Genomic DNA, 15,128 nt, shown 5'->3' with positions numbered 1-15,128 from the left:
CAAGTGAATTACGCAGAAGATTAGAAACCAGTTCTGTAGATCTGGAAATTGCATTCAAAGCAGTAGAGGAATTAGATACCATGAGAAATTTCAGGTGACAACTGGACAGCTGAATAATTCATACTGCTACTTTAAGAGGTCTGGGATAAAAGACTGCTCTTTCAAAGAGTAAGCAACAACAGCAGTGGGCTGAATGGCCTCCAGTGCTAGAAGATTCCATGATTTTAAGAGGAACTGATTGAGTGAGATTTCAATTTTAATTCGAGACCCATCTAAATCTACCTATAAGTCGAATCATTTGCTGACCCCAAGGAACTCAACACTTGAGACGATAGACTTCTTTAATGTACAATAGCAGAACTAACACCACCATTTCAGTTAGAAATAAGGTGGAGTTTGCAGCAAATTTATTCACTCTGCAAACAGCATTTACTTAAACAGGCCCTCAATAAAAATAGAATGATTTCTGTAGTAAAATGCAGTGGGGGATAATTCCAAAATTCAAATTATGCACCTAAATCCCCTCTCAGCAATGTTGTCTCAATGTGTTTCTGACAACAGGTTTACTCAGTTCCAGTCTAGCCACGTCTTCCTGTATTACAACACACCGGCAGAAAAAGAAAGTAAAATGAGGGAACTTTGGCAAAGAAAGGTGCCAATGTGAGATTGCAGGGTAGATATTCACTTTTATCACTGTTACTAGATGAGGAATCAGAACAAACCCGCCAGACAGTGAAGATGAAAATCCACAACCACATTTATTAACCAAAATTGAACAGGTTATCTCTGCTCATCACAACGACTTTAGTCCATCCAACACATTTTAGAGCAAATCTGCTCACCACAGTTGCTTTCTCCGTCACCAACGTAACGCCGTATCAGATTCTCCATCCAGAACGGGTAGCAGACACAACGCTTGCTAAACGGGTCACAGTCCCCGTGACCAGAGCACTTCCGAAAGCAGACTGCAAAGATAGCAAACTTCAAATGTGATACTGCATGACTATCAACAAATACAGCCCCCCAAGCCTAAAAACAGCAATTATTGTACAGAATGGTCATGTGCCAGTAAAGCCTTGTATTAAATAACCCTTATTGCCGTGTACTCAGATGTCGATATGCACCATCCATTCTGGAGCTGTTTGTAAAACATCAAATGCATTTATACATGCCACATGTTTCAAGCCTTCAGATATAATAAATGGAGACTATCATTATTTTAATATTAACATTAAAATACAGAAGTCTTAGCAATAGAAATTTGCCACAGTCTCCAGCAAGAGCACTGTTTCAGTGCCTGGTGGGAGGGCAATACACAGCTTTTTAATAATGGGCTTGGCCATTGGACTGTGCGTAGAAAATCTTAACTAAACCATATGCTAACACACACACACACACACACAAATATTTGCATTTAAAAAGCTACGAAGGATGACTAATTATTCACAACTGAAAGCCCAAAGAAAGCACGAGTGGAGTGTTTATTCAATAATGGGCAAAAAGAAATACCCAGAGATAACTAACACCAATGTCACTCCAGGAATTCATGCATATTGTACCTATTAATATAAACTTGTTAATAATTTGAACAAAGCTTTGAACAAAAGCATACAAGCAAGAAAACACAAAATATGTTGTAACTTACCAACTGTATCTATATTCAGGGTCTTAAAAAGCAAAAAGTCCACCTTCTCTCTTACGAGCTGTTTCTGCAAAGTCCTCACCACATCCACCCCTTTGGACACATGGCCTGGCTGCTCACCTTGGACGTAAAATGTTAATGCTGTGCTGTAGGACAGAAAATACAAAATTATCATTCAACAGCAGTCTGAGTAAGTATTTGAAATTAAAGTTATTTCCAAGAGATTTATGTTGACTGAGTTGGGTCAATCTGAGGAATGGAATACCTCCCATACCATAACAATTTGGGTTCTGGCTGCCAATCTTATTTTCTATTTTCTGCCATCCTTAACACTAACTAAAGATTGTATTGTACTCTCAACCCAAGACTTTATGTATAACGTGATTTAAAATGATCACAGATGCTGGAAATAGAAAATATCACAAATACTTAGCGTACTCCCACAAGGAGAGGTTGGACGAGCTTGGGTTGTTATGACGGGAGCTGCAGAGGCTAGAGGGAGACCGGATAGAGGTTTATAAGTTTATGAGATAAATAGATGCAGTTGACAGCTGGTATCTTTTTCCTGGGAAAGAAACGTTTGATATTAGAGGGCATGGGAGTGGGGGTGAATAAATTCAGCAGAGATGTGAGTGGCAAGTTTATATGAAGCAGGGGTTATGGGTGCTAATGGAGACAAATACAATTAAGAGCCTCTTAAACAGGCTCATGAATGTGCAGAGAATGGAGCAATATGGGCACTGTATCAGCAGAAGGGATCAGTTTAGTTAGGAATTCAATGACTAATGTAATTAGGTGGGTACAACATCATGGGCCATAGGGGCTGTTCCCCTGTTGTACCATGTTCTGTCTCTGCAGTGTGATTGAGAGCGGGGCAAACAGGGCAGGGTTTTGAAATGGCGGCAGAGAAAGGGTTAGAAGTGGCATTGTCCAAGTCTAATGTGGAAATTGTCTCTGTGAAGCAATGGATGATCCTGCTCTGCAGAGAAGGTGGCACTCATAAAACGTTGACTCCTTCTGACCTCTTTCACTGCTGGGACCTCTATCAGATTGTGAAATGTGGATTATTTTGGCATTGACTGGATCTTGAACCTTGGTCTGGCACTCAGCTACATTAATCACCATCCATTGGCTGCTAGTGTTACCCAAAACAGGGAAAATTAGGTACTAAGAATGCAGGCCAGACTGACTCAATTGGTCTGTTGAGTACAAAGTTACAGTTGGAAAAAACATTTTGTGAACCATTTGCAAATACCTGGTTTCCTGTAGTAATTACTCATAAAATGTGGTCTGATCTTCACCTAAGTCACAATAGTAGACAAACACAATGTACTTGATAAAACTAGGTGCAGCTCGGGAATTACAGAAACTGTGTTTGATTCCACTGATCCTTGCCACTTACACAAGCAGCCAAAAGAAAATTGGCATTTGCTACACAATTGTTTGAACATGGTGAAAGAACTCTTGAAAGGATTTCATTTTAAGGATTTCATTTTTCAGGGTGTTATTTCAAGTCAAAGAGTTGACTGTTTTGGTCTAAACAAGAATCTCCAAACAAAAATCTTTTATTCTTCTTTCACTAATTTCTTGGCTTGGATATCGAAAGTTGAAGAAAACTGCGTGCCAGTCTGGCCTTTGTATCGTTACACCATCAAGACTAAATCAATTAACCCCGGACAACTGGTAATAAATGCCAGCATGCCCACTTCTCTGGAGATGAAAGATGAAACTTTTAAGTAAATGCTCAGTACTGTACGTTGCTAGAAATTTTCAGCCAGCTGTCTAAGGCCTGGCCCACTCACCTGGACTCAGAATGTGCCTGAATCTTCTGGATGTTGATGTCCTCGTCCAGGACCCCGAGCAGGACTGCCAGCTGCCTCACAAGGGTGCCCTTCTGCTGCTCAGACAGGTTGCTCACGCAAACTTGGAGCACCAGCTCTACCAGATCATTCTTCTTTGGGTCTGCAGGAAAACAGGCCGTACATACAAAAGAATTAGAGGTCAGGGTACGTTCACCATGAAATAAACTGCTGAATCTTCATCTTCAGCCAACCATCCACAATATTTCAGAACCTTGTGCAAATAAACTTCAACCTAATCTTACTCAATACTATCAAATAATCACTGACATTTCTACCCACTGAAGACAAACTGTTCTAAAGATATTAACACATTATCAGACAGTCACTTAGACCATGTTGGTCACTGCACCCTAAAAACCAGTAAGCATTCAGAATCAGCATTTGAATCAGATTTAATATCACTGGCATGTATCATGAAATTTGTTGACTTTGAGACAGCAGTACAATGCAATACATAATAAGAGGAAAAATCTGAATTACAGTAAAATGTATATATTGCTAGTTAAATGGTTAAATTACATAAGTAGTGCAAAAGTAGAAATAAAAAAAGTAGTGAGGTACTGTTCCTGGGTTCAACGTCCATTCAGAAATCGGATGGCAGAGAGGAAGAAGCTGTTCCTGAATTGTTGAATGTGTGCCTGCAAGCTTATGTACCTCCTTCTTGATGGTAGCAATGGGAACAAGGCATGACATGGGTGATGGGGGTCCTTAAATGATGGACATCTCCTTCCTAAGACAGCATTTCTTGAAAATGTACTAGATACTAAGGAAGCTAGTATTCATGATGGAGCTGACTTAGCTTACAACACTCCACAGTTTACTTTGATCTTGTGCCATAGCACCCCCCCAACTCCCCTCCCCCCAACATACCAGATGGTTATAGTGAACCCATCTCCAGATAATCTTTGTAACAAAACAAGGAATTATTGTGCATTTGCCAATTTCTTTCAGCACTGAAGCTTTTAAGTTTGGAGGTCTAAACTAGTGATTTAAAAATGAAGAGTCACAATGCCAAATTCCCTCAGTATATTAAAGCAAAACACGTTTTATCTGTTCCAATGTAGAATTCAATCACACTTAGCTGAAGGAGACACAAGAGATTCTGCAGATGCTGGGAATCCAGAGCAACATGCACAAAATGCAGGAGGAGCTCGGCAGGTCAGGCAGCATGCATGAAAGGAAATAAACAGTTGACGTATCCAGCTGAGACCCTTCATCAAGACTAGAAAGGACAGGAGACAGAAGCCAGAATAAAAGGGTAGAGGAAAGAGGAGAAACAAAAGCTAGTGGGTGATAGGTAAATCCAGGCAAGGGAGGAGCAAGTGGGATGATGTAAGAAGGTGGAATGTCATAGGTTGTTGTGATGGAAAATAACTGGTTCTTTGACTCTCAACAGTAAAGGCCTGGACACACACAGTTTTAATAATAAGGAATTTATTTACAAAGGGAAGTTGGGTCAACACAAGCAACTACAATATTCTAACAAAAAACACTTAGGGTCAACACGTGTGGGGAAGGTCAGGTCGGCTGTACAATACACAGAAAACGGTTTGGGGACAGGGTACAGTTACACAAACAAAGAACAAGGGAAAAGCACTACGACAGCTATCCCCCTTGACCTTGGATAGCTGCGGCTCCCTTACCAGGACAAAAGATAGACCTTCCCAAACATAAATCAATGCACTTACCTTCAATGAGGTGGTCTGTAAGAGAGAGCAAGTCAGGCACATGTCTCACCTTTTATAGCATGGGGCTGGGTGAGATAATCCAATTAAGGTGACCAATAATTTAGGTGTGCATTGATTAGTTGGGAGGGACCAAATGTTGATTGGCATGTGGTGTGTCCTCCGACCAGCCAGGTGGCAGTGCATCTGTCACGTGGCCGGTACCTCTGGATACATAAGAAAAGGAACAAAGGGCTGAACAAAATGGAATCTGATAGGTGAGGACAGTACCCATGGAATAAATTGAAGGAGATGCAGCTAGGCCCAGATAAGATATTCCAGCTTGGGAGTCTTCAACCAGACACCATTAACATAGATTTTTCTAACTTTTGATGATTACTCTCCTCTGTTTCCCTCCCCCTCCCCACCGCCTCTTTTCTTTTCACTTATTGCTCTGCCCTCTCACCCCTTCTCTTTCTCTTCCCCTGCTTTCCTGGCCTGCCTTCCACCCACACCTTCATTCAGCTTGCTCCTCACCACATTCCCTTTATTCAATGGTCCACTGGACTCTGGTGTCAGATTCAGTCGTGTTCAGTCTACTGCCTCTTCCATCCATCACATCCCACCTTCTCACATCGTTCCCACTCCCCCCTCCCCACCCCACCTACATTCCAGCCTTACCCAGATTCTCTTATCACCCACCAGCTCGCACTCCCCCTCCTCTTTAGCCTTTTATTCTGGCTTCTGCCCGCTTCCTTTTCAACCCTGATGAAGGGTCTTGGCTGGAAACGTTGGCTAATTTCCCTCCACAGATGGTGACTGAATCATTGAGTTCCTCCAGCATTTTGTGTCTGTTCCTTTGCTGAAGAGCTGTCAGAGTTTTACACGAATTTTAAAGAAATACTTCCCAGTGGATGGTGTTCCATAATTTTATTCTAAATGGGCCTTCTTTTTTAATGCTATAAGCCAGGTGGCGCAACTCGTCCTGAATCCTATCATTTAAATTTCTCACAAAGCATTTATTGGGTGTCATTGAACAGTGATCCGGAGAGGGCACAGATTAATTTTATTGCCATGTACTAGTTGGAGCAGAGGATATTGGTTTATTATTGACACATGTATCAAGATAGAGTGAAGTCTGCCTCGCATACTGTTCATATAGATCAGATCGTCATATAGTGCATTGAGCTAGAATAAGGTAAAACAATAACAATGCAGAATAAAGTGTAAAAGCTACCAGTGCAGGTCAGCAGTAAAGTGCAAGATGGTAATAATGTAGATTGTGAGGCTAGGTATCCATCTTTTTACACAACAGGTCTGTTCAAGTGTAATAATAGCAGAATAAAAGCTAAACTCGAGCCTGGTGGCTTTTGGGTCTTCTGTCGATGGGAGGGTGAGATGAGAGAATGTCTGGGGTGGGTGGAATCTTTGTTTATGCTCATTCCTTTAATGAGACAGCAAAAAAAGTATGGACAGAGCCCACAGAGGGGAGGCTTGTTCCTGAGGTGTTTAAGAAATTCCTCAGCAGCTTACCTGGCCTCACTTCAACAAGGGCGCTGTCCGAGTCCGACTCCCCCTTTGCATCCGTGACTTTCAGGTGAAAAATGTACTTCCCTTCGACGAGGTTGGCCAGCTGAAGTACTGCGTCGTGGTCTGAACCGCGCATTACCTCCTGCAGCAGAGGGACATCACACATCACAGGTTACTTTCTAAAGCAACATGACAACCTCAGTGGAGAAGACTTAGCCCAGATAAAACCAAAGAAGTCCCAGAAGGATCTGACGTGCTGAGGCCTGTCTGACAGTGAGTCTCAATGACACATGGAACATCACAAGAGCCAGGATATATACAGAACTACATCGGACAGAAGGTAAGAACTTCTTTTGATGCTCCCTGTGGCAATAAATGTTTGCATGACAATTAATCAATTTAAGTTTCAGAGTCATTAGAAGATGCTGAGAGTAGAATGTGTCGTAAATTGCTTTAACCCTTGGAATAGATACCACAGCAATTTTAGAAATTAAAGGATTACTTCAGCATTCAAAACTCAGTGAATGAAGTCTGATATAAAGGAAGAGAAGACAAAAAGTACTAGTGTCACGATATATAATTGTGACTGGAGTCCACTCCTGTGTTTCGGTTAAACTAATGGTGCTCATTACTTTCTTTGAAGACATCTTTCTCTTTTTTGTATTGCAGAGGCGACCCCAGTGTAAAGAATGGGTGAAGTTCTACAGATGCTAACAGCAGGATTTCATACTCACACCTGCAGCTGGACTCTGGCCGCCTCGAGTCCACAGGTAAGATGCAATGGCTTGGTCATCAGTAGATCGGGAGCCATCCAGAGTGATGGAGTTGTTGGGTAATGTCAAAATTTGGTTACCTCCAGCATTAGCCACAGGACGATTGTTGATCTCTTAAAAACAGAGTCAAAATTCAGTTATTTGACTACACAGCTGACAATTCCTAGTTTTTATTATTATGGAAGCTTTGGAAAAGAAAGCTATTTATTATTTTTCTCTACAGATACAATTACACTCAGCACAATTGTACACAGTAACTGGTGGTCGGTGGGTTTAATAACGCTGACGTCTGATATCTACACCTCTTGGTACATAGAAACATAGAAAACCTGCAGCACAATACAGGCCCTTCAGCTCACAATGCTGTACCAAACATGTACTTACTTTAGAAATTACCTAGAGTTACCTTTCTATTTTTCTAAGCTCCATGTACCTATCCAGGAGTCTCTTAAAAGACCCTATTGTACCCACCTCCACCACCATCACTGGAAGCCCATTCCACACACTCACCACTCTCCGTGTAAAAAAAAACTTACCCCTGACATCTTCTCTGTACCTACTTCCAAGCTCTTAAAACTGTGCCCTCTCATGTTAGCCATTTCAGCCCTGGGAAAAAACCTCTGACTATCCACACGATCAATGCCTCTCATTATCTTGTACACCTCTATCAGGTCACCTCTCATCATCTGTCGCTCCAAGAAGAAAAGGTCGAGTTCACTCAACCTATTTTCATAAGGCATGCTCCCCAATCCAGGCAACATCCTTGTAAATCTCCCCTGCACCCTTCCTATGGTTTCCACATTCTCCCTGTAGTGAGGCGACCAGAACTGGGTACAGTACTCCAAATGGGGTCTGACCAGGGTCCTATATAGCTGTAACATTACCTTTCGGCTCTGAAACTCAGCCCCACGATTGATGGAGGCCAATGCACTGTATGCCTTCTTAACCACAGAGTCAACCTGCGCAGCAGCTTTGAGTGTCCTATGGACTCGGACCCCAAGATCCCTCTGATCCTCCACTCTGTCAAGATTCTTAGCATTAATACTATATTCTGCCATCATATTTGACCTACCAGAATGAACTACATCACATTTATCTGGGCTGAACTCCATCTGCCACTTCTCAGCCCAGTTTTGCACCCTATCAATGTCCCACTGTAACCGCTGACAGCCCTCCACACTATCCACAACACCTCCAACCTTTGTATCATCAGCAAGCTATCTAACCCATCCCTCCACTTCTTCATCCAGGTCATTTATAAAAATCACGAAGAGCAGGAGTCCCAGAATAGATCCCCGAGGCACACCACTGGTCACCGACCTCCATGCAGAATATGACCTGTCTACAACCACTCTTTGCCTTCTGTGGGCAAGCCAGTTCTGGATCCACAAAGCAATGTCCCCTTGGATCCCATGCCTCCTTACTTTCTCAATAAGCCTTGCATGGGGTACCTTATCAAATGCCTTGCTGAAATCCATATACACTACATCTACAGCTCTACCTTCATCAACGTGTTTAGTCACATCCTCAAAAAATTCAATTAGGCTTGTAAGGCACAACCTGCCTTTCACAAAGCCATGCTGACTGCTCCTAATCATATTATGCCTCTCCAATTGTTCATAATCCCTGCCTCTCAGGATCTTCTCCATCAACTTCCCAACCACTGAAGTAAGACTCACTGATCTATAATTTCCTGGGTTATCTCTACTCCCTTTCTTGAATAAGAGAACAACATCCGCAAACCTCCAATCCTCTGGAACCTCTCCGGTCCCCATTGATGATGCAAAGATCATCGCCAGAGGCTCAGCAATCTCCTCCCTTATCTCCCACAGTAGCCTGGGGTGCATCTCATCTGGTCCTGGTGACTTATTCACCTTGATGCTTTCCAAAAGCTCCAACACATCCTCTTTCTTAATATCTATATGCTCAAGCTTTTCAGTACATGGTAAAACATCCCTACAATCGCCAAGATCCTTTTCCATAGTGAATATTGAAGCAAAGCATTCATTAAGTACCTCTGTTATCTCCTCTGGTTCCATATACACTTATCCTCCGTCACACTCGATTGGTCCTATTCTCTCATCTTATCCTCATGCCCTTCACATACTGTAAAATGCCTTGAGGTTTCCTATAATCCTGTCTACCAAGGCCTTCTCATGGCCCCTTCTGGCTCTCCTAATTTTGTTCTTAAGCTTCTTCCTGCTAGCCTTATGATCTTCTAGATCTCTATGATTACCTAGTTTTTTGAACCTTTTATAAGGTTTTCTTTTATAACCATATAACAATTACAGCACAGAAACAGGCCATCTCGGCCCTTCTAGTCCGTGCCGAATGCTTACTCTCACCTAGTCCCACTGGCCCACACTCAGCCCATAACCCTCCATTCCTTTCCGGGCCATATACCTATCCAATTTTACTTCAAATGACAAAACCGAACCTGCCTTGACTACCTGCCTTTTCTTCTTGACTAGATTTACAACAGCCTTTGTACACCACGGTTCCTGTATTCTACCATCCTTTCCCTGTCTCATTGGAGCGTACCTATGCAGAACTCCACGCAAACATTCCCTGAACATTTGCCACATGTCTGCCGTACTTTTCCCTGATAACATCTGTTCCCAATTTATGCTTCCAAGTTTCTGCCTGACAGCCTTATATTGCCCCGTACTCCAATTATTTGTCTGTTCCTATCCCTCTCCAATGCTATGGTAAAGGAGATAGAATAGTGATCACTATCTCCAAAATGCTCTCCCACTGAGAGATGACCAGGTTCATTTCCCAATACCAGATCAAGTACAGCCTCTCCTCTTGAAGGCCAATCATTTCTGTGCAATTCCACACAAACAGATAATCTACCTTAGGAAATGAAATACTGTTTCCATTTGCCAGCAGAATTGAGTGTGTTGGGCACCAGGAAGCTGCTAATGTAGTGCACGGCGTACAACTGCAGAGGTACAGGTAGGAGTGATTGCCATCACAGTCCTAACAGAGCGACTGTGCTTAAAAGCTTAGCTTCATAAAGTCCATCTTTGTGTATTGAATAGAATATGGATCATGAGGAATCGTTACTCCAATATATCATATTCAACAAAAATGTGCCTTACCCCTGATTTATCTTTCATTTACATTAAGTATTTGGAGAATGTGAAATAAGTTCTTCTAAGTTTATGTACTGGAGAATATTGATTAATTTGTTTGTTTATTTATTCAAAGATACAACACAGTGCAGGCCTTTCGAACCCAATAAGAAATGCTTTGCCCAATTGCACCCATGTGACCAATTAACCTACTAATCCCTATGTCCCTGAAATGTGGGAGGAAACCCATGAGAAGAGGATACAAACTCCTCACAGTCAGTGGCAGAATTGAACCCGGGCCACTGGCGCTGCGCTAGAGTTACGCTAATCGCTCTGCTACCGTGCTGCCCCAGGAACCGATAGGAAAATTAAACTCCAGCAATGCTTGAGGGTCACCTGAACACACCTTGAAACAGTCACCTTGAAGTCACTTCGGGATACTTATTATTTCTGTTTAGTTTGACTCATCTTGGAGTCACAAGTCTCGCAGAGTTTGGATTTTTGTTTAACCACTGTCCTAAGTAACTAGAACTGAGTTTTCCCTAGACAGTAGAAAACTGAGGAGTAACTCGAAGGGGAATATAAATCATAAAAGGCATGGATAAGGTAGATGGAATCTTTTTCTGCTATGGTAGGAATATTTTTAACTAAAGGGTAAAGGTGTGGGATGAGAGAAATTAGTTTTTAAGGGAACCGAAGAGATAATTTTTTTTTACACAGATACGTTGAATTCGCTGCCTGGGAAGGTAGTGGGATCCGAAACAATCATTATATTTAAAAGACATATAGACAAGGACTAGAATAAGCAAGGCATCGAAGAATATTAACCTAATTCTAGCACAAGGGATTAATGCAGTCGAGCAAAGAAAAGTTAGTATTGAGTGATGGACCAAAGGGCTTTTTTTCTATACTGCATATCTCTATGACATCCTGTTGATTTAACACTGCAGGATAGCGCCTGTGATGAATTAGGATGGAATTGCTTGTTCTGTTGAGAAATCTGCTGAAGGCAATTCCAAAGTTCCACAGCCAGACATCTCCAAGCTGCTGAACTGCGTTTACTCCTTTAGGGTGTGAGATATTAACCAGGCAAGCACAGTAAAAACACCTGTTGTATTGTGAGGACCAAACGGCAAGAAGAACATGTTAACTAGCAAGCTGCACTAATGCAGTGGAGGCTTGGTCAGTTACCTTCTCTGATGGTGATTGTCAAAGTCTTTGAGCTGTTCAGCCCCTGTTGGTCGGTGACAGTCAGTCTAAACTGGTACGTCCCAACCTCAAGTCCCAAGACTGTGGCTACAGCCTTGTCTTTACCTTCAATCTTCACATCAGAACCACTGTGGGCAAAAGCAAAGGACTTGCATTAATTTGGTACCTTTCACAGCCTCAAGATATCCCAAAATAGTTCAATAACCACTTCTGCTGACACGTAGGCACATGCTAGGTGGGCCAAAGGCCCTATTTTCTGTGCTGTACTTTTCTATGACTATGACTCTGTGGGGAAATGTAGGTGTTTTTGTGGCGCAGAATATATGGCAGTAAGTGAAAAGATAAAAACTGCAGATGCAGGAAATCTGAAATAAAACAGAAAATGCTGTAAACATTCATCAAAGAGAAACAAACTTAACAGATCAAAGTATCCCAGACTTGAAGTTTAATTGCTTCTCTTTCTGCAGATGCTGCCCGACCTGCTGAGTGTTTCCAGCATTTTCTGGTTTTATTTAATATGCACAGAAAGCACCTGTAAATGGCAATGAGGTGAAGACTCTGTTCAGCGACTTGAGCTGAAAGATAAATATAGGCCAGAATGTTACTGCACTTCTGTTTACAGAAGACATGACTTTCCTAAAGGAATATACACTTACTACATAGACTTTGTTCAGTAGAATGTGTAGGTTCAAGGCAAAAACATTGCCAAAGAGCCACTGAGACTGAAAGTAACCAGACCAATAGGGTCCAACAAACCTACTGCCCCTGCACTGCCAAATGGCATAATGTGTAACATGTACACCATGGGTGAAATATTACTATACATACGTACAATTAACACAATTGTTAATTAAAATGTAGATTGCTTTGTTTCTAAAAATGATCTGTACCGTCTGCCAGGCATACGGAGATTTAGTACTGTTGGAGATTGCAGTTATATGGAGAGAATATGGAAGCAGGGACTAGTCTCTTTGCAACAGTGAAGATTAAGGAGAGATTTAAAAGTTGTCATTATGAATGGTTTTGATAGAATGCATAAAAAGAAACATTTCTCACTGCAGGAAAGTCAAATATCAGTTAAGTGATGAGATCGCAGAGAGTGAAGAAAAGGAGATTTTGTAGACAAAAACAATCCTACAGTATGGAATTGTCTTAATCTGGAACGTACGGTATGAACATGTGGGTGCAGCAGCTTCAATAGAAACATTCAAATGAAATACAAAAATAAATAAAAATGGAAATCTAGCCAGGAACCTAAGGGAAGGGCAGAAAAACAGGATAAAATTGTTATTTTTCAAATGGGACCGCACTTCTCGCCACATTCAATAGTTCCATGATTCCATTTATGCAAGTTTTACTTTAACCAAGTTTCCAAGCATCAGCAATTCCAACAGATGGGGCTCACTAGGGATGAGTTTCAATGTTAGTAGAACTGATGTAAATGTAGAATGAGTTGTACGGAACTACTTCTATAAGGTGAACAGAAATAATTCAAGGACCTCATAATACATTAATAGTGCTTTCAGAGGTCTGCAGTTTCTGTGAAGGCGCATTTAAAGTCCCATAAACAATTATGACTGAGCCTGTGCGTTTACCTACACATTGTATTTTTTAATCATTACTCTGGATTTAAAACAAAAAGTATATCTGAGGGAAGCTGGGGGAGAACAAAATGCACAATCTGTTAATTCCAGACAACATTCACCTGATTTTCTCCCAGTGGTATGACACAATACTCTGGTCGTCAGTACTCCCTTCTCCATTCAGAGTAGTACTTTCAACTGGGCTTATTAATTCTTTATCAGGGCCCACGATTGCCACGGGAGGGCTGTTGTTTTCTATGGGGAAGAAACAGCAATGAAAGAACTCTGCATTTATTACCCATCCATGCATACAATGAAACTAAAGACCTTAAGTATTGAAAACCAGTTTAAATATTGAAAGTTCAGTATGTAGAAACTGTACATGTAATTCAATGAATTTCTTATTAATTATGTATGATTTATTATTACTATGACAGTGTGGAGTATTTCTCAATAGCAGGTAACATTAGCAGCCTTTATAGGACCATATATAGCCTTTATATGCACCAGTTTCTGATGATTCCTACGAGTTTTCACCTCTAGTCAAGAGTAACAAAACAGGTTGAAATTTTATTTAAGCAAGTCAAAAATAATTGTCTTCAGTAGCTCAATCAGCTGCTGCTCCAATGGCTAAATTATCCTACATTGTCCTGCGTCTGTTTCTGATTATAAATGGCACCTGCAACGTAAATGGGACTTTGGATAAAGCTTATTCATCACAACACACTCACTTAGCTGATCAACAGATTAAGAAACCTGCGTCCATAAATTAAATTACACACAGCTGTTTATGGTAAACGGTTGGATATCTCAGCCAGGTTTCCTGCAGCAAATGATACAGGGGGTCAGGTAAAGAATGGTCAGTGTTCACCTCTAGTTCACCAACACTTCAAATGGAAAATGTTCGTTCTATTCAGAACCCTCTCTGAGCTTGCTTTTCACCAGCTCTAAAAATACCCTCACGCTACGACAACCTTCAGATTCTCTGACCATTAATTCCAATCTGATGTGCATTCCCAAATACCTGCACACCAGTTCAGGCAGTTCTACCATCAGGTACCTCAGCAATAACTCTAAGTCCTGCACGAAATTCCACTGACTGTTTCCCTTCAAGGTGCTAAGATTATCTTTTGACAAATAATTTGGCCAACTCCCCTATTATCTCCATGTGGCTAGTAGTTTGATATCTTGTTGCCATTGTTCAATGCCAAGCATTTTCAGGGCTGAAGGGACAATGAAATGAGAAGATAGATGCAAGTAGACCATGTAGCAATCACTATGCACAAGTAAGAGTGCATGAGGAGGTGAAAGAGCAGCAGGGGAGTTTGTCAGGAGAATCTTAATGTCCCACGATATTCTACATTGCAGCAAATCAGAAATGAACCGACAGAAACTGATGAGGCAACAAATGTACCGACTACGCTGGCAATACTGCAGCAGATGGCATTAGTATCCCAAACTTAATTCATCACTTTGCTTCCCTTGACTGCTTTCTATAACAAAAATAGACGTGTACGGTGACACAACTATAAAAAACCTAAAATTATTGTTAGTACTCAGCAGTTCTATAACTGTTCTATGCTATAACATTTTGATCAATTTTATTACAATATATGAATGTACACAAGTTATGTTGAGATGTATTTATGTGTTGCACTCTGTAAATCTTGTTTTTTTTCTTCTGAATAAAAATATTGTAAAAAGAAAGTACTCAGCAGTTCAGGCAGCATCCAGGGTAGAAACAAATTTCGAGATGATGCCCTTTCAATGAAACTGGGCAAAGTTAAA

At 41.2% G+C, this 15,128-nt stretch overlaps 1 protein-coding gene across 1 annotated transcript in view; it reads right to left on the bottom strand.

The window, feature by feature from the left end:
- The window catches only part of LOC132378489 (dyslexia-associated protein KIAA0319-like), an 80,594-nt gene that overhangs the window by 5,372 nt on the left and 60,094 nt on the right, over positions 1 to 15,128 (bottom strand). Inside the window, exons 12-18 of the mRNA XM_059945431.1 lie at positions 13,463 to 13,595; positions 11,740 to 11,885; positions 7,433 to 7,584; positions 6,702 to 6,840; positions 3,445 to 3,604; positions 1,646 to 1,788; positions 843 to 965 (exon numbers count right to left, since the gene is read on the bottom strand). Coding sequence (XP_059801414.1) covers positions 843 to 965; positions 1,646 to 1,788; positions 3,445 to 3,604; positions 6,702 to 6,840; positions 7,433 to 7,584; positions 11,740 to 11,885; positions 13,463 to 13,595 — 996 coding nt within the window. The remainder of the gene's footprint in view (positions 1 to 842; positions 966 to 1,645; positions 1,789 to 3,444; positions 3,605 to 6,701; positions 6,841 to 7,432; positions 7,585 to 11,739; positions 11,886 to 13,462; positions 13,596 to 15,128) is intronic.

The sequence above is a fragment of the Hypanus sabinus genome, chromosome 20 (assembly GCF_030144855.1).
Source record: "Hypanus sabinus isolate sHypSab1 chromosome 20, sHypSab1.hap1, whole genome shotgun sequence".
Taxonomy (NCBI): Eukaryota; Metazoa; Chordata; class Chondrichthyes; order Myliobatiformes; family Dasyatidae; genus Hypanus; species Hypanus sabinus.
This window is presented reverse-complemented; position numbering and strand designations above follow the sequence as displayed.